Genomic DNA, 27,134 nt, shown 5'->3' with positions numbered 1-27,134 from the left:
TTACAAGTTCTACACTGTTCAACAAATGTGGGTGTAAACATTTGCAGATCTCAAACTCGCCTGGCCGTCACACAAAATAGCCCGCTCTTACATGCATACTAGGAGAACATACCAAAGGTCCTTACATGTCCAAAGGTCTGGTCCAATATGCATTATGTTTTTTTAATAATACAACACTATCTGAATCAACACACCTTATCTGTGTAACACATATTTCTTTATTAACTTATCTTTTATATTTTTATTAAGATAACATCACAGAGTACAGTCTAGACCTGCTCTTAATGAAAAGCGCAATGAGATAACTGTTGTGATTTGACGCTATATAAATAAAATTAAATTGAATTTTAGACAAGGGTCATTGTCTGTTAAAGCATCTCTCCTAGCCAACAATGTGTTTTTAGTTGGATGTTTCACTGACAACATACAACCTTATTTGGCACACAGTTGATGTGTCAGTCAGCATGTTTTTGTCTCAGTTTGTGAGTGCTGATTATTTTATTCATGTTTTGTATTGTCTTACTACTAATATTTCTTATAGGTGTGGTTCTGAATTTTGGAAATAAGATGCAATTTCCAAGTTAGCCAGTGTGTTTTTATCACTGGAGACAGTTTTCAACACTTCATTCAGTACTTCCAGTTGCAGAGTTCACTGGTGCTAGGCTAGCGCAAGTCAACAGTATCTGCTAGCCTGCCATTAAAAATAGTCTAACCCCCTCCACAGTACACCAAAGGCAAATAAGTTATAACACCAGACTATCAATGTAAATCTCTGTTGATAGAATAATGTTGGAAATAAAACTACCATTGCATTGCAATAGTTATACTTTGTTCCCTGTAGTTGGTAGCACAGGATACAGCAGTGGCGGAGTGATATTACCTAGGCAACCGAGAAAGCCGGTTCACATGACAATCACGCAAGTTTATTTTTTCTGCCACTGTCAGTCATTGCTACAGAAACAGAGTACATTGCACAAAGGAATCAACAAGATATAGTACTATGGCCACATTTGAAAGCCATGCCAGTGTTTCTGACTTTGAAAAGATGAAGAAAAGGAATATGTGTTATCCAACGAACCGTACCGTACGTATTTTTATTTCTAACATTATGCTCTTGACAGACATTTACATCGATAGTCTGGTGTTATTATTTAATTGCCTTTGGTGTACTGTGGAGTGGGTAAAACTGTTAATGGCAGGCTAGCAGATACTGTTGACTTGCGCTAGCCTAGCACCAGCAAACTTTGCAACTTGAAGGACTGAAAGAAAAGTGTTAAACTGGCTCTTTAATATATTTCTGTTAGTTCAGATGGCTTTATGGAAGAATCTCAACTAATAATCTCATTAAGATTAATTAATTTATTTCCAAAATCACAGAATGTGAATGCGTCATTTGCGTGTAAAAAAAAACTAACCGTGGCGTTAAAAGTAGGGCTGGGTATCACCAATGATTTCCCGATTAGATTCACAAGGTCCTGATTCTATTACAATCCGGATTCAATATCAATTAGATTAGGACAATTACAGTTACAATACAAATTTAGCTTGGATATAAAAGACTTCTCAGAAAACTGTAAATTTTACAAGCAAGAGGTAACACTCAAATAATTTTTTTTATATTGCACCAGGTTATTGTTTACATTAACCCCCAACAGTTTGTTTAAATCACTTCTTACCTAACATGAGTACAATGACAGTCATTGAAAAGACATATATTTAATTATCGATTTTGGGATTGTATTAATCAATAGCAGATCACTCAAAGGTTGATTTCAATTGGAGGGTTGATTTATTTAACCCAGCCTTAGTTAAAAGGAATTTGCGTTAACTCACTCCATTAATATTGACAGCCCTATTTGTTGTCTGCAGTATACAGTAAATGTATCAGTTGTATTGAATAGGTTTGTAGTTGGTTCATATACTGTACACAGTAGTGTACCCTATGGAGCTCTTCTGCTCCTGCTGAACCATTACTCCAGAGTTATAAAGTGTCTCTTTCACACGGCCAGTTTTGTACTGTTCAGGACGCTGTCATGATTTAAACTGACACCTCTGACTAGGTCATTAATCATATGCTGAGTTTATTATTACTTTGCATTACATCAAGATACATGTCTTATTATGAACTGGTTTACAGTCACGCCACATTTAGCTGACCATTTTAGTTTGTTCAGCACCCTTTGTTTAAAAAAACGAACTTTTGACCAAACTACCCTGCAGTAGCATCATTCATAAGGTTGAAGTTCAAGACATGATGGTATATTTGTGTACAGGCAGCTGAAAGAATTTATTCACTTATGGACTAATTCTGTTGTATGCTTTTAATTCTTAAATCCCTTTCAATGCAGCCTATTCCTTCCATACTTCACTTGTTGTAATCGCTCTCTTTTTTTTCTCCCTCTTTGGTTTTTTACATCCATTCATTTTCTCTTGATGTTTGTGGATGGTAATGTCCACATCTCCCGTCACCACTCAGCCCACCCAGGAGTTTTAACAAGGAAATAACTTCATCTGGGAGATCAGAACCTTCAGACGGATTTTTTCTCTAAACCCCTTTTTCCTTCCATTCCTCTGTCTGGAATTGCAGTTTTCAGGTCATGACCAATAGCTCAGTGGGGTAACCATGACTGAGAGGAGTGACCTTACCACTTATACTCTAATTTTCCTTCACTGGTTTGTAACTCTGGAATCACTGTTGAACAAAAACTAACAGAACTACTAAACAGAAACCCAGAAAAAAAAAAAAAAAAAAACTATAAACCCAGATGAGAATATCTTTGAGAAAGTCAGCCCAACCAACATCATGCAAACAACCCCAAGTGTGATTTATGGTTCTGTGGAGGCTCCACGCAGAGCTTTTGCTGTAGCCTACATAAGTGGCCTGATGTATATACTTGTGTGCGTGTGTGCGCGTGTGCGTGTGTGTGGGCGAGCAGCTTCGGAGTGAGTACCAACTCTAGATTCATGGTGAGTGTAACAAAGTTTCTCCCCTGTGCTTTCTGACCATGGTCGTCAATCTGTAGCAGGAAAATCTCCTTGATTTCATGTTTATGGAGAAGGAGGACCAGGAAATGATTCAGGGGAAATACAACCCAGCCAAGACATGACATGCGTCGCCGCGACGTGTACATTTTTCAAGAGGTGCTCATCAGGCTACAACTTAGGGTCTGCGTAAATTTTACACAGAAGCATAAATTGCGTTTCAGTCTGCCACAAACTGCTTAAGATGCTGCCGTAGTTGAGTTATATAAGTTAAGGCATACTTATTTATTTTTCTCTCTCTCTCTCTCTCTCTCTCTTTCAAACAGAGGCCCTCACCAAGAAGAAGCACCAGCCCTGACAAATTCAAACGTCCAACACCCCCACCCTCCCCCAACACACACTCAGGGGCCCAGCAGGCTCAGCCTCCGCTACCCCCACCAGCTCAGCCCATGGTCCAGTCCATGTCCTCCCCGGCAGCTATGTCGCAGCACGCAGCACAGCAGCCTCCCTCCCAGCCTTAATGCAACACAGTTTTTGTCTTTGCGCGTGAGTGCGCCCACTGAATGCCACGACGCTACCGCAACAGCAGCTTCCATCATTACCAGCTCTGGAAGTCAAGTTTCTTACTCTTTAACAACTCTACAAAAGAAGCAGCTTAAAAAGTTTTCGAGGGGAAAGAAACAAGAGGGCGGCTCACCCTCAGTGAAGCTGGCGTTACTTAACTACCCTTAAAAGGAATAGATGGACTGAAAAATAAAAATCGCTTCTGGGATTTGTAGGCCAATTATCTGTTCCACCTTTTGTCTTGTACATGATGTTTTTTCTTTGCTTGAGACTTTAGCTGGTTGGAATTGATGTTGTGGCGCTTCTAAGATAGCACAAACAGCACATAAAGTATGTTTCATGGTGGTGTTTTACGATAGTTTGGATGGATGTATGGCTAGAGAAATGGACTGATAGATGGATGTGGTTGATTCTTTTCATGCCTATAATATGACACTTGATTGCAGTAAAGTACTTCACTCCAGCTCAACCAGCCCTCTTTGTCTCTGTACCAGTGTCAACAAGTCACCCCCACCCCAAGGCTAACACAGCTTTGATAAGGTCCACAAGAAGTGTCATAGACTGCTTAGAGTTTCTCCATTATAGGGCATTGATCAAACCGAGCTCATGCCACAGTTATTTTAGTTTCTGAAAGCATTCAAGGCTCTGCTGCTCTTCAGCTAAAATTTAAAAGGAAATAAAAAGCATCAAGTAGGATGGAAACTGGTACATAACACACAAAGTGTCACCTTTTGAGGTGTTTGAAAATGTAGTCGGAGGTGTTAAATTTAGTCATGTACTCAGTCTCTTTGCTCTTCTCTCTCTCTGGTGTATTTCTGAAAGCTTCTATCATCCTTGTGGATATTCCTCATCAGAAAAAGGAGGAAAAAAAACAATGCTCTTTACACTAAATATACATACTGCTAAAACATTCTAAAGGAATGGTACTGTTGAACTAAATTTCTATGTATGATTAAAGCTCTTGAGATGACGACTTCTGGTTTTTATTTATCGTTTCATGGATAGCATTTGCCAATCATTTGAGTTAAACATTGATAAGCATGGTTTTTAGACTTCAGAACTGTTGCAAATAACAATTGGTCTATTATTTATGATAATTTTTTCCCTGACAGGAGACTGATTTGATGCACACTCTAAATTTGTCAGATCTTAATAGGTGGACAGTTCTAGATTGGATTGATCTTTTTGTGTATTTAGCTTGAATTGTTTCCTTCATTAATTCCCAACAAACCCCCAAGGTAATTTGTGTGAAGTTTGTGCCTTTAAATAGATCTGCGCCATCAAAGCTCACACACTAATGTAAACATAATGGAAAACTGCATTTCATTAAATTGATGTCTTAGGCTCTACACTTCAACACTGGTAAGATTTAATGTTTCATCGTACTATGATTTATGACCTTGTAATGTCTCACTGAAATGGTAAACTGTCATAAAATTTGCCAATCATTTTCAGTGCCCCTTGAGGTAGTAACATATATCAATTTTGAATTCACTATTAATAATTCAGTTCAATTTAACATACAAAAATAGTATTTTGCTCTGTTTCCTACTTTACGTATGGCATGCTTCATGTCTTCGGTTGGTTCAATCTTATTCTAACTGTTACTACCTGAGTGTGATATGCAGCTGGGCCCGTCATAACCGTATTATGATTCTTGTATAGTGATTTTCAGGATGCGGAAACAACAAACACAACCAAATTGAAAATGAAATTATAAATCACTGGGTATGCTAAACAAAAAACCTGCCTTTTACCCATGTTCATAGCCTATGTTATGTAAATCAATCCAGTTTTTGTTGAGTTGTTTTAATCTGGACCTAACTGGTCCGATAAAGACAAACGTACCCATAGCCGCTAGCATAGGTTAAAAAAATTAAAATTAACTATAGAATCATCTCTTCTGATGTTGATCTATTCTAGCCATTGTAATATGTGATAAGCCTCTAATACACAACAGCTCCATGGACTTGATTCTGTGCCAGTGTGTAACTTTAGTTTCCTAGTCAACATGGTTTTATGCGGTTCTAACTGGCTGAAGATCAGAAGAGTGTTTTCCATATCAATCATTCCAGGAGGATTTAACGTGGTCAACTTTTGTAATGTGGGTGCAATAACCTGTGGTGGGAGGAAAAATAAGGCTTCTATTAGGTCTTTATAGGCAACTGTAGGTCATTTACACATAGGTCGGTTCAAACTCACCATAATCAAAATACACACCCCTTCATAAGAGTGACATAAGTATATCTTTGTCGAAAGACTTGCTGAGCGTTGTGATACAGCTTACGTGTATAACATGTTATTCTTCCATGTTACTTTGCTCTGTTTTGCTGCTGAAGCCAGCAACCTGATCTTATCCAAGCAGGAATCTGGATAGGAGGGTTAGGGTGGTCATGCTGGGTGCTAAAGTGGCTTTTAACCTCTGAAGCTTCATTGAGCTGGGCAATCGAAACCAGGAGACATTTATCCAGACTGCAGGGTGGCTCCTTGTTTAAACCTGCCAAGCCTTTTACGGAAAAGATCAGCAGGTTTCTGCATCTCAAGTGTCAAAAAGTGCTAGAGATAAAGAAAAGATACTTTTAACATGTCAGAATATCAGACCATTTTAGATAAAACCGCTGCAAAATGTGTGTATGTGTGTTACTAATTGGTGGTTGATGAGTACTATGAGGTCTGCAGCTAGACGCAACACATATGCTGCTATTAATATGTTTGGATGGGACTTTGTTCTTTACAAGATCTTTTCATATTAACTAGTAATCTATTTTACAAGGGTTATGGTGTTAAACTTTACTACCATTGTAATGGTTTAATTGTCATAACTTGCATGATATTCTATCACATAGACCATTATTACATATGGTTATATACAGTATGGTACTGATTTATAAAGCAGAACCAATAAAAGATGGTATCATCTGCATAAAACTGGAGAGCACAGTTTTGATCTATAGTATCAAAAACCTAAAAGATTCACAAAGACTGGAGCACCCTTGGTTTTTATCAAGACGTTAGCAATGCCAGTCACAACACCTGTTGCAGCAGTTATACTTAGGATAAGGTCTAAATCCTGACAGTTGTGGCTTTCTTGGGTTGTAATTCTCTTTTTAAAGAGAGCATGAACAAAAAACAAACAACCAAATGAACACTAAGACCTGTTAAGCATTAAACTAAAACAAAGTAAAGAAGAAAGAAAGGCGTACATAGACAATAGAGAGATAGATAGATAGATAGATAGATAGATAGATAGATAGATAGATAGATAGATATTTATTGATCCCAAAAAAATGGGAAACTTAGAATTATACTGGAACGTGTTTCTGAATGACATTTATGCAAAGTCTGAAGTTTGTGATGTAAATAATCAATTTTGTCCAGCTCACCAAAAACAATAATATATATATATATAAATATAAATATATATATATTAGGATCACTACAACAAAGATAGAATGGATCCAAATTATTTTCTCAAGGATACTTTATACTCATCTCAGTCTTGAGTTGGCAAATTGATGTAGATTAGTTAATAGATGTCATTATGAGATGAAACAATCAGGTTATGAAAAGCTTCAGCCATATCACCTATATTAATATCAGTGTGGCAGTGGTGTGGATGTTTTAGTGACGTCTAGACTTCAGTGTCCTTACCACTGCAACTTGAAAAGAACGGTAGATAATCAAATTTACTTTACAGTATCATGATACATTAAACTATTTTTCCGGGTCAGAATATCAGAAACACCTCTTAATATAATGCAGTCCAGTGCAACACCATCGCTAACTATCACCTCAGCACTAAACATAATTGAAAAAACACCTCTATGACAGTGTCTAAAGACAGAACATCATAGGCATCTTTAACCCTTGTGTTGTCCTCGGGTCAAAATAACCTCGTTTCTAAAGCTTTTTATATCAGAAATATGGGTTTCTTACAAATTAGCCCGAATAACATAGATGCATGAACCTTATGCATGCATCATTCTTTGCACAATTGGTAATTTTCATTGAATTAGGGGTGTTTTTATACAACTTTATATCATTTGAAACAAACGTTGAAATGGTTTCAAAACATATCCTGACCCTATCGGTCAAGATAATTGTTTTTTTTTTTTTTTAGGTATAATGTCATTTAAATTAAGTCTGTTGACCATGAATTTAAAAAATACATTGAAAAAAGTGCCAAAATTATTATTCTTTAATCTTTTGACCTGAATTCCTGGCGGACGGGAGGACGACACGAGGGTTAAAGTAAATCTTATGGCAGAATAGTTGTACTAGATATTAGGTACTAGGTTGAACAAGTGTACCCAATACAGTGGCCACTGAGTTCATATAATTTGTCAATAAAGGTATTAAATAACTTATGCAAGCAAGGGAAATTCAGCACCAACATTTATTGTGTTACTAGTGTATCATAGCCACTCTGTAATTGACTCTCCACCCTCCTACAGATTCCTACACGCTGTCCTCTACAACTCTTTCTGGTTGAAACTGGTCTGGGGCAACGTGTCAATGTAATACCAGTGTAGTACAGTTAACTGTGCCTCCCTTGTTCTTTTTTAACATAATTTTTCAGGCAGAAGGGGATTATGGAGCCTAAATCTTCTCTGTAAAAACCTTCCTGGCAGCAGACCTCAGCTATGGGAAACCGCATCAAAGTTCCTGAAGAATTTTAGGTGCATTCAGTGTGAAAGCCAGTTTGACCAACTCTCTTTATCCCTCCCTATTCCTTCTCTCCTCCCTGTCCTTTGATCTTTCATGTCTCTTCTTTTGGTTCTTCTTTCCAGTCACTTTTCTCCACTGCTCGCCTCAGCTTTTTTTTCTTCTGACTTGGTTCCACTGTGTCTGACCTGAGGTTATGAGAATGGGTGCAATTATATGATAATATAACTTTATGATGCTGCTGCAGTGTGACCATCATCACTGCTTCTCTCTGCTCTCTCACCGCAGAATGAATGCATTAAATTACCAAAAGTAAAGCAGGGAAGAATATTTATCAGTAACTGACTTTGGACCTGGGTTCATTTAAATGTAATTCAAAATATATCCAGTTTGTCTGTGTTTCTCGGGGTAGAAAGGGTTGTTTTTAAGTTGGCACCAAATAAACCAAGTTATGTAGATCTTATTTCATGTGGAACAATATAAATTCAATACATTCTGTCAGGGTTTAGGCCTATATACAGTAATTCACATGTTTCCTTCACAACATCTATTTCATTTTTACTAATCTGTGTTAATTTATGCCTACTCTTTATATGTGACTGAAATATTCCTATAACATGCATGAACTGTCTGTATTACTAAAACACTAATCATATCCCATAGTCCTCTTTCTCCACTCCTGTAGGATTTCATTTAGGTTATTTTTAACTCTTGGTAGCTGCATGGTAGACTGTCTACATGTTGCTTAATATTCGTGTACCACTGCTCTGTTTCTTAAGGCTTAATCAACCTCTCGTTATTTTTTAGTGACGGGAAGGCTGGTCAAGATTTGGTTTAAGAGTTGTGTGCACGTATTGCTTTAATAAGGGCTCACCAAGGAAAAGACTCCAGGCATTGCGCCCTGCTGGTGCAGTGTGGTCGCTGTGGTGGTGTTATTGCCATCCATCCATCAACCGGTTCAAACCGGACCGATGGCTACAATGTTCCAGGAAAGAATTAATACATAAACCTAACCCCCCCTTGTCAGCACATGAGCCCCCAACTTTCAGCTAGACCAGGTAAAAGTATATTTAGAAGAGACAACATGGTCCAGGGTGCTCAGGAAGTTAAGTCAGATGATTGAAGGTGCTCTTTGGGGTCGGGAATTTAAGTAAGTATAGAAAAAAGGAAATCCAATCATAATTTCTTATCATTTCAAGGCTCTCTGTGCTCCTCTGTGCGTCTGCGGTGCGCTTTAGGAGCGCAAGAGGAAGCGCTCCTCTTCCTGTCTGCGTTCAGGCTGCTGCTGGACCAGCAAGAACAGCTTTCAACCGGTTTTGTTGCCGGCTACAAAGCAGCTTGAAACTGATGCACAATGCGCATTGTTGAAGCAGTGTGTTCTCTTGACACACGGGCATCATACTCCAGCTCACCAGCACCCGTGTGCGATGCTTTTAATATGTATGCCATTTGTAGTGATTTTGTAAGACGGGATTTTAGGAAGGAAACCACCCTACATGGGAAGTTCCCGTAGAGCGCGCAGCTGCTCTGCAGGGTCCTGCTGCTGTTTTTGTAGATGCTGAGGTGAGTGCCGCATGTGTTTCCTAAATACAATAACAAACTCGATGTGCCTGTGTTGAAACGTGATTATTGGTTTTGATGAATAGAGAAGATGTCATTCAGTGATTTTCTTCAGAATATTATTGTCTTTTAATTTCAATGAAAAAGTAGCATATTTGATATGACAACAGTCTGCTATTAAAGCAAATACATCGGGAATATGAGGAGCACCTAAAGAAGCCTCATTGTTAAAAAAAAAAAAAAAAAAAAAAAAAAAAAAGAAGAGGTAATGCTTTGGCAGTGACGTGTAAAGGTGCTCTGCGCTACATCATATTATTTACAAAAGAGTCTGGAAAACTTAGGTAAGCACAGCAGACAAAGGCCTCTACCATATGTTTAAACATCATGGAGAAGGAGGCAGGATACAACGGGGGGGGGGCACAAAGCAGGGCTGTTTACTTTACTTTCTCCTCCTCTAAGGTGTGGTTATAGAAACAGAAAGAAAAGGGGCAATTGCCTATGAGTAAGTTGCAGCCAGTCAGTCTGTGTCCAGAAGCTCACCCAGGTGACCTGCATGTTTGCCCAGGCTAAGTGCTGCAACAGCCTGCATTACATCAAGGCTTTACATAAGTCTATAGAGTGTATATTTTGGAGGCTATTGTAAGTTCAGTTTAAAAATTATGTCATTTAACTTAGATGTGCTCAGCTGATCATTTTTTCAAATTTATTTTGCAGTCAAATTTACTACTTTAATGTTTGTTGTTGTGTCATCCCCAGGAACCCCTTCTTTGTCTAGCTGATCCCAGAGGGAAGCAGTGACATCAGCACCATGGCTCCATCTACTAAAGTGCTGGACGGAGGCTGGGGATGGGCAATTGTTGTGGCCTCTTTTATGGCCCAGCTCCTGGCCTATGGGTCGCCCCAATCGGTGGGTGTCCTGTACCCTGAGTGGCTGCATGCCTTCCAGGAGGGCAAGAGCATGACAGCCTGGGTGGGCTCCCTTGTGGCTGGAGTGGGACTAATAGCGAGTGAGTAGCACACTATAATAATGTAATAATTCTTGACATGTGTCCACATGGGGATTAAAGAGCCAAACTAAATAGAAGTTGAATTAGATCAGCGAGGGTGCTGATACTGCAGTCAAGTTTTGGAGTCATGTTAGAGCGTCTTGTTAGAAAGATAGCAAAAAATACAGTATGTATAATCATTAAGCACTTTTCCTTCAGTTTTTAGCATCTGATAATTATATGCTGAGCAGTAAACATATATATGGTATGCCATTATGGGAAATATATTTGCTGACGTGTGATTTAGCACTAAAAACACTCACCTTTACACCTATCTTCCCCTGCTTCTAATCCACATAATGTTATTGATAACAAAGCAGACACTTGTTCAAAGTCTGGTGATAACTTCCATGTAAAACAGCAATACAACATATCACCAAGGACTATAATTACTATAGCTACAGGTGTTAAAGAGTAATTCTCACTGTAATGTTTCAACAAGGTGGAGTGAAAAGGCAATGCTGTGACAAAGATGGGAACTTTGTGGCTCCCCTGAGCAGAGTTGCTGTTATTGATTTTTGAGGAGAGCAAAACAAGCACAAGTCATCCATGCTATGAATATAGGAGGATCACTTAGCCCTTAATCTGACCATAAAGGGAGGAAAAGAAAGACAAATTGAGGGACAGATAGAGAGAGACACAGTGACTAGAGAAGAGAGAGGTTTTGTATACGAACATACTTGATACATAAGGCAATGCAGCTTTATTTCCATCCATCCATCCCCAAAAATTAAAAACAGATAAAATATGAGAATAAAATGTACAGTGCAGTATAATTAATTAACAATTATTTAAAGAAAGGCAACATAAAAAAGAAAGGTCTTCAGCCTTGATTTAAAAGAACTGAGAGTAGCAGCGGATCTGCAGGTTTCTGGGAGTTTGTTCCAGATATGAGGAGCATAAAAACTGAATGCTGCTTCCCCCTGTTTTGTTCTGACTCTGGGGACAGAAAGCAGACCTGTCCCAGACAAACTGAGAGCTCTGGGTTGTTCAAAGTGTAGCAGCAGATCAGAAATGTATTTTGGCCCTAAAGCGTTTAGTGATTCATAAACCAGCAAAAGCATTTTGAAATCAATTCTTTGAGGCACAGGAAACCAGTGTAAAGACTTCAGAACTGGAGTGATGTGATCCAGTCTCTTGGTCTTAGTGAGCACTCGAGCAACAGCGTTCTGAATCAGCTGCAGCTGTCTGATTGATTTTTTTAGGGAAACCTGTAAAGACCCTGTTACAGTAGTCAAGTCTACTGAAGATGAAAGTATGTTTTTTCCAAATCCTGCTGAGACACAAGTCCTTTAACCCTCGATATATTCTTAAAGTGATAATAGGTTGACTTTGTAAATGTCTTAATATGGCTGATGAAATTCAGGCCTTAGTCCATGACTACACCAAGATTTCTGGCCTTGTTTGTTGTAACATGGTCGTTTGAAGGTGAGTGCTGACTTCTAATCGTTTCTTGTTTGCTCCAAAAACAACCACCTCCGTTTTTTCTTCATTTAATCTAAGAAAGTTCTGGCACATCAAATAATTATTTTATTCAATGGACTTACTCAGATTTTGTATTTGACTGTAGTCCCCTGGCGATAAGGTTATGGAAATTTGTTTTCCTTAATCTGAGCCAGTGGTAGTATGTAGATATTAACCAGAAGACGCCCCAGAATGGAGCCTTGGGGAACTCCGCACGTCATATTTGTATGCTCAGATGCATAATTACCTATAGACACAAAGTAGTCCCTATTCTTTAAGTAGAATTTAAACCAGTTTTGTACTGTGCCAGAAAGTCCAACTCAGTTTTCCAATCGGTCTAGTAATAAGTCAAGTCAAGTAATACTAAGACGGAAGTTTTGCCACTATCTGTGTTTAAGTGAATGTCATTAAAGACTTTAACAATAGCAGTCTCAGTGCTGTGGTGTGATCAAAAACTTGACTGCAATGTACCAAAACTGTTGTTTAGTGTCAAGAAAAGGTTAAATTGTTTAAAAAAATGACTTTTCAATGATTTTACTTAAAAGTGGAAGGTTTGATATTGGCCTATAGTTGCTCATTAGGGATGTGTCTAGATTGTTCTTTTTTAAGAGTGGCTTGATGAGAAGAGACGTGTTTACAATCTGCAGATAATCTGAAGCCAAGCAATTTGACTTTTGTTTTGAAAACGCCCATTGGTAGAATTTTAAGGCAACAGTAGGAGGTTTTCCTACACAAAGGAAACAAGAAATAGAGAAGAATCTAATGCATGTTAATCTATGATTATAGCTGGCTATGAACAAACCTACCTTTCAGCAATGTCTGGAAATGATACAAAGGTATGCTCCAAGACTGTTTTGAGCAAACAGGGTCAGTGATAGATAGTGGTCTTGGCTGACATTTCCGTCTGAGGCCTAACCTACCCGCCAGCCTGGTTTCTTGGTGTCGTCTTTCTCAGGGGTGAGGGAGAAATCATGACTAGACAGATCTGGCCTTGTGTCCCATCTGTCAGGCAGCTGCAGCACTGCAGTTTCTGCTGCACTTCCACTGGTTAGAGGGGAAGGAAACAGAACATGTCACATGATGAATTACTCAAGCAGCCCTGATTTTCTTCTGTTTGTTATCCAGAATACAACATGTTAAGCAGCATTATAGCATCACTAACATTTGTTCCCTGAATATTTTTATTCCTCTATCACTTACATTTACCCTCTTTGTATCTCTTCCACTCTCTGTCTCTTTTCTCTGCCCTTGTCTTTCTTTCTACCTCTTCTTCCTTAGGTCCTGTCTGCAGTGCCTGTGTGGACAATTTTGGGGCTCGTCCCGTGACCATTTTCAGTGGCGTAATGGTAGCGGGTGGCCTGATCCTTAGTGCCTTTGCTCCAAATGTGCAGTTCCTCATCTTTTCCTATGGGATCGTGGTTGGTAAGGAAACACTTGATGATAACCTTTGGGGCTATTGTCCTGTGTGCTTTTATAGCGTACTCTACTAGTTAATGACAAAGTTAATGCTAACAGCCTGGAGAACTGTCAAACAGACAGGTAGGTAGAGGCTTGGGTCTTGTCAGTGTGAGAAAAAAAAAGTGTTTGATGTTGCTTTGATCATGGGAGTTAACTAAGCTTCTTATCCCTCTAACATATAAGAATCTTGTTAACACATTGTATACTAATCCGAAAGAAGCAGGGGGCACATGTTAACCACTCTATATCCTACATTACCGGTTGAATAAATATTGCCATTAAAAGTATGTTGAATCACACTGAGACAAGATGCACCATTTGTTTGACAATCCTGTTTGTATTTTAAGGGATGTTTACAGGGAAAAAAACAAAACATTATGGCTTAGCCTGATCTCCCTGTGACCCTTTATTGCCTCTGCAGCATCACCAGTGTGCCTGGTGGGCCAAACACCACCTGGTATTGCACAATGATTGACAGCTTAGACGTGCTTAATCCTGGTGAACCCCTCACAGTCAACACTGCCTTTCGCACAGACATTGCTGCAGAGGGGAGGACATGCATATTTTAACATAGTTATTTATTTTTAGAGATGCCCTTGAGATGATGATGTATGTGGCTGAACATCCACATGCAGCTTGTTTACTGCTTGTCATATTCTTGTTTTATGTCTTGGTATTTGTATTGCACAAGAAGCCCTATGCACATTGCACAGTGCCCTCAAATGGATTTATGTACATTGTAAATACATCTTTGTAATGATTTCCTGAGTTTATACACTGAAATACACAGACTACAATGCTGTTCTGTATAGTAGTACACTAATATGTCTACATATTTTTAACATATAATTTAAAACAAATATAAGTGGCCTTTTTATTTTAAGTAACCCATTTTCCTGATACATAAAGTGCAATTGATTTGCTATTGTTGTGTGTTTTTAGTGAAAGACTTTTGCCCCTTTCATCTGAGCTAATAATTCTTCTTCTTTCTGTCCTTGTCCTTTCTCCTACCATAGGCCTGGGTTGTGGTCTGGTCTACGCAGCCACGTTGACTATCACCTGTCAATATTTTGACAAGAGACGCGGCCTTGCCCTAGGGATTGTCACCACAGGTACTGCCGCCCCACCCTCTGCCCTGTGCTCACTGGGTGCACACCAGTTCTCCATGCTCACTTCTTTCATGTATGAGCTGCTGGGAGCCTTGGGACGCTGAGGTAAACATCAAGTGTAGCACAGAGGGTGGTCTCTTAGGTAACTAGTGACTAGATCTGGTTTGGCTAAGAATCAAAACATCAATGGTAATGGTTTGGGAAGGTTGGCAGTTGTACTTTTAAGCTATATTAGACAGAATTGCCTTTAATGAGAAGGGTTATTATCGTAACACCTAAAGTTTATCTTTAAAGTTCAAATCCAACCCTTATTTATTCAGAACAACTGAGCTATATCATATTCTAAATATTAAAGAGTAATTTAATATCTAATGAAAATTTTGTTCTTGCTGTCCACCAATGGTTTAAGCTTACTGCAGTGATGTCGAAGTGTACTCCAGGGTGTGTCAGTACACTGTCACATCACTGTTGGGTGTGGTTACAGGTGCAACATAGCCCACTTCTGACCACACCCATCAGCGATACTTGAAACTTTCAACCAGAGATGGCAGTGCAATGGTGATATTCAGCCTGGCAAAACATAGATACAACATGGGAGCACACAGATGATTGAGCCAAAGGATCGTATAAACTGCACTAGTTTTTTATCAAGATGGTCAATATTTTCTATAAAATAAAAACTCATGACATCCAACCAATTTGAAAGCTGCCATACTCACATACAAATTTCATTATCAATTGTCATTATCTTACACTAACACTGAATTCCTGTCTTTCTCTGCTCACCCAGGCACAAGTGTTGGAGCGTTCATCTATGCCTCCGCTCAGAACAAGCTGATCGTGTTGTACGGTCTGGATGGCTGTCTGCTAATCATCGGAGCTGTAGCACTAAACCTCATGGCCTGTGCAGGTTTCATGAGGCCCCTTAACATGCCAGGTTACTACCTCAAACAGAAGGCTGCCCTGGAACGCAACACAGAAGAGCAGCTTTTTGAGAAGCCCCCGACGGATGACCTGAAGATCACAGCAGGTTCCACCTCAACCAATACAGAGAAACTTCTGACGGTGAAGGAGTTGCTTGACACCGTTGATGCCAAAGACTTGGCCATTCAAACAGAGAAGAAGAAAGGAAGCTTCCTGACTGGGTTGGCTATCATGAAAGTCATCAAGAAGAAGCAGCAGGCTTACTTCAAGTACATGCACTCTATGTGTGAGATCATGCAAGACCAAGCCATGGTGGCCTTCTGTATCGCTGTCTTCCTGTTCAGCCTGGGGGCGTTCCCTCCGGTGCTCTTCATAGAGGATGTGGCGCAGAGTGAAGGACTTATTGAAGAAGTAAGTGTCATTCCTCTGGTATCAATAGGGGCCATCGCCACTTGCGTTGGTAAACTAGTGCTGGGTATGCTGGTGGACATCAAGTGGATTAACGGCATCTATCTGTATGCCTTCACCATGTCTGCTGGAGGTGTGGCCCTGCTGCTTATCCCTATCACTAAGACTTATATGGGACTGCAGATCTTGTCTGTCATCCTGGGTTTCTTCTCTGGAAACTGGTCAATCACCTCATACATAACCACTAAGATTGTCGGCTTGGACAGATTGACACAAGCTCACGGCATCCTCATGTTCTTCGGGGGATTAGGGATCATGCTTGGACCCCCTGTTGTAGGTAGGAGGGCTTGTATTTATCTAAATTTGTAAGCGTTGCTACACATGTTATTATTGGTTAGAAAGAAGAAGTACATTGCTATTTTTATGTGGTGCACTGATAAACCCTGTTGTAAGGCCATGTTTTCAGAGACATTTCAAAAATCAAAATGTTAAATCAGGCAGGCAGAGAAGGTAAAAGGGCATGTTGACTCCCATAAGCAACCGTCTTGTCATTATTTAGCTGACTGATGTATCTGCCAGGAATTTCTGCTGTCTCTGCTAACAATGTCTGTTTTTCTTATCACTTTCCAGGGTATTTCTTTGACTGGACACAGTCATATGACTTGGCCTTCTACTTTAGTGGGGGCTGTGTGGAGCTGGGAGCGTTCATTCTCTTTCTGCTCACCCTTCCCTGCTGGAACAAGAAGTACTCCGAGAACGACAGACCAGACGTCCATTACACCAGCAACTGTGACAAAGTTGCCTCTGTAGCCTGAATATAAGCACCTTTCATAAGGACTAAAATCTTACTCATACTGCCCAGCAACTGTCCACTATACCTGAAACCACCTCTGGGAGGTATTTTCTTTTTTGACTTTACAGGAGTTATCTCCTTATTTCTGTAGCCAGGTTCTAATATACCAAAATACTTGCCCAAGGTTTTGAAATACAGGCCTTCCTTTTGTACTTTGCCTGCATTTCTCAGGTTCAAGCGATACACTGCAGATCTTTTTAAAGGTTTGCTTTGGTGCCTGTTGATTTTCTTTTTATTATTGCCTCATTTTACGAGGTCCACTGAACAATATTGTTCAACTCCCAAATTCTACAATATGTATATGTAAACATTGGTATTCACTTTACTGTAATTCTGAAAAAAGATATGGTGCCGTTTAGAAAACCTGGGAGAAAAACATTGTCTCCCAGGAATCTTACTAAACGGAGAAAACAGGGTTTGGAATGAGGGAGGGAGTGCTTTTTGATAATCGTAATTTTAGCAACACATAGTTTTTGTATTTTGGTTTTAATATTTTAATTACACCACTATGTATATCTCCAAAGCATCAATGATAGTTAATGCTTGTCAACACATAATGCCTGTTGGAACAATACAAAAGCCTTGCTTTATAGATAATTTTACAGTTCCACATACCTCCTGTTTCTAGATCAGACAGAGACTTTTTGAATACGTTATGCTGATTAAGAAACCAATAAAAACACTGAAGCGATCTTCTTGCATTTACAACCTTTATAGCATGTTGATTCTCCTGGCATGATTATCATAACGTTAGCTTGCATCAATTTTGACCAGGCTGGACCTTTTCCATAATTGTGTGTGGTATATGTTAAAGTGTACGCGGTGTGTGTACATGTCTGCACATGCATGTTTGCAAATGTGCACAGGATTGTGTGTGCATTGTTTGATAAACTTTTGTATTAGCACTAGTTTGTAAAATCCAATGTGCTAGTGACTTTTGTATGCACAAAGTTGGCCATTGAGCTGTTAAACTGTTTTTGTTGAAGCTGGAAGTTAGTCATTGTGATCATTATTGTAATGAATACATTGCAATAGGCTTTTAGAATCACTTGAATTTTGTTGAATACACCACTACAAATGAATTTTTGATAGTTCCAGTTCCAGGCGTGAAGGGTAAATTTGGGACAATTGCTTTTGCTTTTTGTGTTTGTAGAGGGTATTTACAAGGTGCAGATTAGATACAATTAGTATTTACCTAGAAGAAACAGTATCTTTGTCTGTCACATTTCAGCCATTCTTATTTTGTAAGCCAGTATTACAATATTTATGTCTGTTATTGTTTTATTATATCACTGTATTTAAAAGAAAAGTGCCAATAAAAATATATGGATTAATGATAATGAGTGTCAATGGTTGTGACATATTTATTATTATGGAGTTTAAACTAAAATTTGAATCCCAAGAAAATGGTAAATATAGCCTTGTGGCTATATTTGTGAGCAGTAAACAGACACACTATTGGCAAAGTACACATCTCAGCCTGAGCCTATTCTTTCCCACTTAAGCTCCTCTAAAAGTAAAACTATCAAAATAGGGGAATCAGTTTCCATATTTTACAGATCAGACAAAGTCAGTTGAGATACACTTTTACATCTTGAGCCAGTCCATTCTCTCTCTCTCTTTAAAATAAAATATGTATTAAACATTGTGAACAGAAAGACATTCAGCAGATTATGGACATTTTTATCTTACAATTAAAGTTTCTAGTGTGTAAAAAATACATATCAATCAAATGATATAAAAGTAAATATAAAACCTACACTATTTAAACACAATAAATATACTAATGACATAAATAAGTCAATATAACTTACTTTTAACTTGTTTTAACTAACTTACTAAGAAAAATATTAAAATTTGTAGAACACTTCGAATCTTGCCCAATTTACCAAGATTAGTCATACAACTTAAAGGGTTATTACTGCATTCTAAAATATGATCATGTATTTAGGCAAGCCCAGTCTTGTTCTAAACAAGTTTCTCTATGTGTCTCTCAAAAACACAGATGGAGAGAAGCTGTTCTCAATTAGTCTGCTTCTCCTTCTCATGGCAACAGGTCCCCATGGTTACACGTGTGTCACGTGACTGACAACATAAACAATTTGCAAGGGAACGTTAAACTAGCTAGCTATAGCTAGCGAACCCCACTCAATATTAACAACATTGTAATTCCCTTAATGTAAGCCTAACGTTGAAATGTGAGGAAGATGGCTGGAATTATTCGTCGTGCGTCGAACTTTACGATAGTTTCTGAGAGTAGAGCATCACATTAAGGAGGGAAAAATACATCGGTTAAAATTGATAAATGGAGAGTCGCGGCGGTCCGGTGAGCTGAAAATGGGAGCAAGCGCTTCGGTGTCGCTCTGTGTAAGTTTAGCTGCGGAAAGCGGAAGTTCGAATTGGGTTATCTAGCTAGCTAGGTTATCGATTAACGCTAAACATTGTGTTGAGCAGTAGGCAGTTGTAAATATTATCTAGATTAGCTAGCTAGCTAGGTATGAGGGGCAGAGCACCAACGCTAATGTTATATAACGTTGTTAACGTTAACGTAACTATGTTGCCTCTAACGTTGCTAGTTAAATGTAACGTTAACATGTTAGCTACAGTAATTCCTGGACGTGTCGTTTTATCGAGGACATATGCCACTGTGTCCTGAGTGTATCATTTTTTTCTAAACAGACAGTTAAAGTTTTCACATCGTAAAATGGATCATGTAATCTCAAATGGACGGTTCTTAGCTACATAGCGCTTTTCTAGTCTCAACGACTACTCAAAGCGCTTATACATATGTTACATATTCACCATTCATACACTGTGGTCGAGGCTGCCGTACAAGGTGCCGCTTGCTTATCAGTTAAACACTCACACACGATGCGAATCGGGAGCAACTCAGGAGATTTTAGATGGATTTTTGTAGTTAGCTAAGTCATCTGTTGCATGTCCTCATTCCATGCAGAGTGACCCCTCTTCATTGAGAATCCTGATACCCAGTGCTAAGGTCAGCCCAGAGCCCATTACTCCCACCCTGGTTGCAGAGCCTGAACTGGCCGTCAGTAGTGTATTTGGTGTTGCCTTTGAAACACTAAGAGAGGACGGGCAGATGGTCTGTGGAATACCCCTTATTTTAAGAGACATGGTGGAGTACCTGGATAAGAACGGTAATTGAGGCACATCCTTGCTGCTCTTGTTCTGTGACTCCTCTGCTTTCCTGCTCTTTCATTCACTTTATCCCTCCCTCCATCTTTATCTTCCTATCTCAGATTAAATCTAAACTCAAACATCACCTGTATGTGTACTGACTGAATCTACTTCTAATTACAGGGATGCACCACAGAGGTCTTTTCCGCCTGTGTGGGTCGGTGGTGCGGACCAGGCAGCTGAGGAAGCGGTGTGACCACGGAGAGAGGGTGGACCTGGAGCATGAGGGAGATGTTCCCACTGTTACCTCGCTCCTCAAACTCTTCCTTCGGGAGCTGCCCACTCCAGTAGTTCCCGAACCCCATCGCAAACAGCTGGTTCTGAGCCTCACAGGTACTACTAGAAAAGCATGTTTGACTGGCATTGTTGGTGTCAAATTTCATCAACTTTTACAGAGTTCAATTGTAGGCATGATTAAATGAATGTAATTAATCATAAGTGATGATTGAGATGGATTACTTTTGTACATGAGCACATACTTCATAAATGAGTGAAACCAGTATGAGAACATCTGGGATGGGGAGCAAATATTTCCTTAGAAGTGGCAGTATGACCAACAAGGTTTAAAAGGTGTACATCGTCCTGTACATTCTTGAGTATAAATTAATCTCAGTCATCTTCTGTGTTCAATGCCTACTCCTCTAAGTAAAGTAACACTAGACACGTCTTGGGCCTTATCTGTTACTTAATTTAATAATAATAATGCTTTGAGTAAGAAACTATTTAATTTCTCAATAAATGTATCTATTACTTACTACTGACAAATGCCCATCTCAAATTACTAGAGTCCAGATGGACGCTTTTTAATGTTTTGCTTATTTTTTAGGATATGAAGATGAGGCAGAGATGAACCAGTCTCTGAGAGAAAACTTTTGCCACCTCCCTGATGACAACCTCATTATTTTGTCTTACCTCGTCCACTTCCTGTCCAGAGTGGCTGCTCACAGCCAATCAAATCACATGCCTTTAGAAAATCTGGCAACCATCTTTGGGCCTTGCATATTTCAGTAAGTTGCTATTGTGTATGGGTACATACATTAAGTTTGAGCAAACAGTTTTGTAAAATTCACACTTAGTTTTCAAGAGATCTGCAGCTCAATATCTCCAAAGGTATGATCAAGAACAATCTAGAGTTGAACAAATGAGAGCACAAAGCTTCCCTTTACAATTACTCAACATGACCTCTCTTCAAGCTTGTCTGTCGGATCCAGATGTAAAAAAAACAACAACTTTGTTTGTGATGAGAGCAACTTACTAGGTTTCTGGTTCAATTCACCCGCTTTAGTGATTGTTAGTCTACTCCATTTTTTCCACAACTGCACCACTTTGTAGATAGATAGATAGACACACACACACACACACACACACACACACACACACACACACACACACACACACACACACATACATACATACATACCTTATTCATGGTTAATTAATGTTCCATTGATTGGAACTGTGCAGTAGATCATGCTAAAATATTGACTATGACTATAAAATATAAACATAATAAACTATAAACTCACTGACTGAATAAGAATAAGAACATTATGTAACAGGGAATAAATTATAAGATGTACATGTTATGACAATAGTCCAGGTTATGTATGAGGGCTAATATAGCCAGGAAGAAAGTTGTACAACAGACAAGTGATATGATTGGGGGGGGGGAGAGATAAGCGAGACAGGCTCGGGAGAGAGACAACAGAGCCAGCTTTCTTCCGCCAGGTTCCTGTACTCATACTCCTGTCCATCCCTGATACACCCCACAATTGCAGCGTCGTCCAAAAACTTCTGCATGTGGCATGACTCAGAGTTGTAGCTGAATACCAAAGTGTACAGGGTGAACAGGAACGGTGAAAGCATAGTCCCCTGAGGTGCTCTGGTGCTGCAGAACACAGTCTCAGACAAACAGTCCTTCACCCTGACAAACTGTGGTCTCTCTGTCAGTCTGTTATCCAGGATACCAGGAGAGCATCAACCCCCATCTGCACAAGCTTTACTACCAGTCTGACAGGCTGAATGGTGTTAAATGCGCTAGAGAAATCAAAGAACATCATTCTCACAGCACTTTTCCCCCTGTCCAGATGAGATTGCACTCCAAGCAGTAGGTATATGATGGCATCCTCCACGCCCACCTTCTCCTGGTATGCAAACTGGAGCCGGTCCAGTGAGTGGCAGACTTTGGGTCTGAGGATGTGAAGTAGCAGATGCTCCATCGTTTTCATCATGTGTAAAGTTAGGCTCACTGGGATGTGTTTTTTTAGGATCTGGGATGAGACACGATGTCTTCCACAGTGCTGGTACCTTCCACTATCGGAGGCTCAGGTTGAAGACATGCTGCAGAGGCTCCCCCAGTTCCACAGCGCAGGCATTGAGCAGTCTCGGACACACTCTGTCTGGGCCGGCTGCTTTCCCAGGGCAGAATCTGCTCAGCTCTCCTCTGACCTGATGCACCGTGATGATGGGAGGAAGGGGGGGGTCTCTTGGTTGAGTATTGGGGGGAGGGGTGCATCAGTTAATGGTGGCTAGTGGCTGTAGGCTGAAGTGCTTAAAACCGGACAGTCCGTGGTAGCAACATGGGAGAGGGGTACAGTTGATTGTGGAGGTGAGCGAGAGGGTGGGGGGGGGCACGCTGTGAACACAATGGAGTAGGTGGGAGGTGCGGTGGGGGGGTTGGGCAGGCCATCGCAGCAGGAGCAAGGCAGTCAAACCTATTGTAGAACTGATTGAGCTGGTTTGCCCTCACCACCCCCCCCCTCCACTATGCTACTCTTCTTCTTGCAGCAAGTTGGGCTGGAGTTGGATTCGGCCCTTCAAGGAAATGGGTTTGGATTGTGGTTGATAACGCACAGCATGGCACACAAAAAGACAGACTGATATAAACAGAGACCGATATCAACAGGATTTTGTCGGTTGCCCTCCCATTTACAGATCGCAGCCATCACTGTAAACAAACAGAATCTCTAGGGGGACACACTTGGAATTGGACATTTTGTTTCAGTTTTTGCCACAGTGGAAAGAACATATTCTATTTAGTTAACACCTTTTCAACTCTTCCCCCATCCCTTGATCTCCCAGTCTCATCTATGCCAGCCCTGTTTTCTCTGAAACGTAACGGCAGGTCAATGGAATGTGGTGTTAGTCATGTTGTAAAGTTCAGCATGCGAGGGGAAAATGTCAGATGATTTTAGCTGAGGGGAAGAAGAGGGGGTGCAGGGTTGGCAGCAGAGGCTTGGAAAAAAATTGGGGTCGGGTTTGGGTCAAGATTTTAATACTATTGATATCAATCTATCAATCTTTGACAGGCATTGTAGCACATGTTCTTGCCATGCAGTATGTGTGATAGTTTCTTTGTCCCCCGCCCAATACCTTGCGCATATTTGTCATCCAAGCCACTTAACAGCTTGTTGCCCTCATATGGCTCTGTTATGTAATCCATGTGTGCAGGCTTCTCCTGTCCTGTCAGTCCAATTGACCTGCCCACCATGTAAACAAACATATATTAAGACTTACATTTTAACATTCTTTTCCTTGGGTTTATGCTTTGTTAACTTTTACCTACCATGGATAAAGTCCTAAAAAAACAGAATGGATGTCAACAACAGATGGCATATTGTAAACAAATTGTCATTCCAGGTAAACATGTGCAGACTATTTTGGTCTGTGGAGGCACTTACCTCTGTATTGTGAATGTTATGACCAGAGGCGACACATATTCTCTGAAATTTAGAAGTTGCCAATGTCACAGTGAAAGCTTTTACATCCGGGCTGTTTTTTTTGGTCAGTGGCAAATTTATTTTTCTGAGTGTGAGATTTTGATCTACCTTATTCAGTCTGACCAGTTCATCTAAGTTCACTGCTGTAAATGTCTCCTTCCACTAGATGGAACCCTTTTCCATTATGTTTGTTACAGCACTAACCAGAGGACGTTTTTGAATGCACGCTACATAGTATGTGTGACATTCTATTCATTTTTATTCTTTATGCAGTGTTCCCGCAGGACCCAGGATGCTGGAAGAGCAGAGTGTGTGTAATACACTTTTGCTCCATCTTTTGAGGCATCAGAAGGTTCTCTTTTCAATCCCAGCCAAGGACACAGTGTCAACTCTGATCACCTCCTCCTCACCTTGTCCTCCTACTCTCTCTGCTCTTTCACACTTTGAGGTGAACCATGTTTTTTTTCCCATGACAGAAATTCACCAATTGAATTTAATGGTCCACACCTAATACATCTATATCACAGTAAGTGATATAATCACAGCACCTACCAACAAACAGAACTCATTTTTATAATTTTATAATTTATACTCTTTATTGATTCCCAATGGAGAAATTGCAATTACTATTTTATCTGCAGGGCCACAGTTGAGTCAGCAACGGCAGACCTATATCAAACACGGATGCTACTGCTAGCCTCTGTAGCAAGATCCATTTATCTGGTTCCAGGTCGTGTTAAATGATGAATTATTGACATATGCATCTGGGAAGACAAAAATGTGTCAGTAAATTCATACTCTTAATAAATAGTCATAAGCCGAATTGCCCATAGTGGCTTTTTGTCATTTGTGTGAAAACAAAATTAAATTGCATCCTCTGTGGTATTAAAAGGTTTTTAAAAAATATTACCCTTGTATAAACCCTTTATATAGTAAATGCATACATATATATATATATATATATATATATATATATATATATAATGCAAAGAAATGCTTTTTTTGGTTAAGTTTTGTTATCTTTCTAAAGTGGTGTGTGATATATGTGTATTTATTCTTGTCCTTGGTAGGTCCAATCCAGCAGCTGTCACTCAGAGCAGAGTAGTGTGGAGAGGTTGGAGGGAGAGACCACTTCAGTCTCAGCTACCAGTGCTTTTCATCAAACAAATCGGATGCAGTGTCAACTCAACAGGTACTATCATCACCTTAGCATTAGTAGATTTGTAAAAGCGATAGATAGATAGATAGATAGATAGATAGATAACTAATATCCATGCAGCTGTTATTTCCTGCCTGAAACACAGTTAAACTATAAGGGAACATTTATGTGGTATTATTATACAAAAGTCTTTCCTTTCATAAATCTGTCCTGGGTGAATAATTAGGGTCTGACCTTTTCACATGTGGCATTTCACTCTGCATTCAGCATGTAAAGTCAGTTGTCAGGTTGAAAGTTGTATCATTGGTGAAAAGGCTTAGACGTCATACACAGGGAATTAAGGCCAACCTCTGGAGGTCTTTTACACTCTGTTCATAAAAGTAAAAAAAAAGAAACTCCCTACAGAAACCATGACATCCAGTATCTGTAGTCAACAGGAAGAAGTGCTGTTGCTTGTATTTTGATTTTTTTTTTGCATATGGCGACAGGCCTTTTTCTTAATTTGTGTTTGTGTGTAGATGGGAGTTCTGCTTGAAGCTAATGGGGATGACACATTGTTGATGTAATTTTTAGGCAAACGTGTTGTGGTTCTGTTTACAATGCGATGAAACAGATGTGTCCTCAGTGGAATTCAGGTTCATGAAGATGTTATTTAAAAACAAGCATGAAGTATTACTAATAAAAGTCTTGTAAATGACTGCCAACATTTGATATGAAGGTCACAAAAATATTTACCCTTATGTTGTCCTCTGGTCAAATTGACCCGTTTTCCTATAACAATGTGCTTTTTAAACTACTCAATTGTAATTACCCAAAATAACATGATTGATTCCACACAACACTCTTTGGCAAGTACAAATCTCTACTTTCATTAATTTTGGGGTCACTTATTCAATTTTGTTTTTTCAAGTTTTGAAATAGTATTGAGTAAAAGTTAACATATTCCAGTCTGTGATTAGCCATCAACATACATTCCTTTAATTTTAGTCTAAATAATTTGTAATTCCTGCTTTTCTAACTCAAGCATTAGGTATAATTTCTTATAAATGAGGTTTATTGACCATAAATTCCAAAAATATCTGTAAAACTTAAGTTAATAAGTTAGTGTTACGTAGTGTTGAAAATTTAAGAAAAAGGTTCAAAAGTGTTGAAAAAAGGGACAAATGTAAGAAAAAAGTTAAACACATCAATAAAAAGCATCAACAAAAGTGTTGATTTTCAATTCTGACGCGTGCGTCTGTGCGTGCATGTGGTTGGTCCCAGTCAGCCTTCCAGAAGTTGGTGGCACATCCGCACATCAGTAGCAGAGATTTCTGTAAATTTTCTACTACTCATCTCTCTTAGCAAAACACTCCTTACCCCGCTCTTATTTATGTCCCATCCCCATCACTAAACTGAACCATTAAGGCTGTAACACAGCTCTTACACAGGGCAGACACAGAAACAACTTTTATCCTACCATTTCTTTTGTGCATTGAAATGCTCAAACAGTCCTCTGTATGTGTGTGCGTGTGTTTCTCTTCTCAAATATGTGTTTTAGTCTGTTAGTTTTGCCCTCACCCTGTTTAATAAAACCAAATACTGAGGTAATATGAGATGCCCCTGTGTTTGTGTGCATCATCTCAGGTCATGGACACTCCCGTAGATGTTAGATTCTTAGCTTTAAAGGAGAATTTCGGTCAATTACAACACGTAGCTCTGTTGTTTGTAAATTTGGAGTGCTGTCAGTAGAGAGAAAAACAAAAACAATCGGTGCTGTCTATGCCGTGTTATCCTCCTGCTAGAGTTAGCACCCAGCAGACTTAAACAGGGCAAGTTTTAAACGTGTTTTTAGTCTCGTAACATGTTCAGAATGTCATTAAAAGTGCCTACCCATGTGAAGTGATTCCTTCCGAGTGAACACAATGAATCTGACTGCAGTAGATGTGACAGAAATGCATGAGAGTTCAGCTAATTCAGCTCTCTTTAGTTCCTGTGTTGATACCGCAAGGAGTTCTTCGGGACCGTCTACAAACTACAACACAG

General features: G+C 39.5%; 3 protein-coding genes across 7 annotated transcripts in view; all 3 read left to right on the top strand.

Moving 5' to 3' along the window:
- Positions 1-4,517, top strand: part of LOC116705368 (coiled-coil domain-containing protein 6) — a 15,183-nt gene extending 10,666 nt beyond the window's left edge. The window contains exon 9 of the mRNA XM_032541495.1: positions 3,309-4,517. Coding sequence (XP_032397386.1) covers positions 3,309-3,503 — 195 coding nt within the window. The 3' untranslated portion in view covers positions 3,504-4,517. The remainder of the gene's footprint in view (positions 1-3,308) is intronic.
- A 4,925-nt stretch (positions 4,518-9,442) lies between these two features.
- On the top strand, positions 9,443-18,335 carry LOC116705062 (monocarboxylate transporter 9). 3 transcript variants are annotated; one of them, XM_032540910.1, is made up of 7 exons: positions 9,443-9,774; positions 10,231-10,376; positions 10,528-10,778; positions 13,560-13,703; positions 14,756-14,851; positions 15,639-16,517; positions 16,811-18,335. In XM_032540910.1, the coding sequence occupies exons 3-7, from the start codon at positions 10,580-10,582 to the stop codon at positions 16,993-16,995; spliced, it is 1,503 nt and encodes a 500-aa protein (XP_032396801.1). In that variant the 5' UTR covers positions 9,443-9,774; positions 10,231-10,376; positions 10,528-10,579; the 3' UTR covers positions 16,996-18,335. The 3 variants fall into 3 exon arrangements, with proteins under 3 accessions (XP_032396801.1, XP_032396802.1, XP_032396800.1); XM_032540911.1 differs by having other exon boundaries at positions 10,231-10,410; XM_032540909.1 differs by lacking the exon at positions 10,231-10,376.
- An 811-nt stretch (positions 18,336-19,146) lies between these two features.
- The window catches only part of fam13c (family with sequence similarity 13 member C), a 20,592-nt gene continuing 12,604 nt past the window's right edge, over positions 19,147-27,134 (top strand). For 2 of the 3 annotated variants that reach the window (XM_032540905.1, XM_032540904.1), the window contains exons 1-6: positions 19,147-19,400; positions 19,990-20,191; positions 20,355-20,564; positions 21,058-21,238; positions 24,224-24,398; positions 25,021-25,142. In XM_032540905.1, the coding sequence (XP_032396796.1) occupies positions 19,371-19,400; positions 19,990-20,191; positions 20,355-20,564; positions 21,058-21,238; positions 24,224-24,398; positions 25,021-25,142 (920 nt within the window). In that variant the 5' untranslated portion in view covers positions 19,147-19,370. Of the gene's footprint in view, positions 19,401-19,989; positions 20,192-20,354; positions 20,565-21,057; positions 21,239-24,223; positions 24,399-25,020; positions 25,143-27,134 lie in introns of those variants that run through there. The other variant, XM_032540906.1, reaches the window with a different exon arrangement.

Source organism: Etheostoma spectabile, chromosome 17 (assembly GCF_008692095.1).
Source record: "Etheostoma spectabile isolate EspeVRDwgs_2016 chromosome 17, UIUC_Espe_1.0, whole genome shotgun sequence".
NCBI classification, from domain to species: Eukaryota; Metazoa; Chordata; class Actinopteri; order Perciformes; family Percidae; genus Etheostoma; species Etheostoma spectabile.
This window is presented reverse-complemented; position numbering and strand designations above follow the sequence as displayed.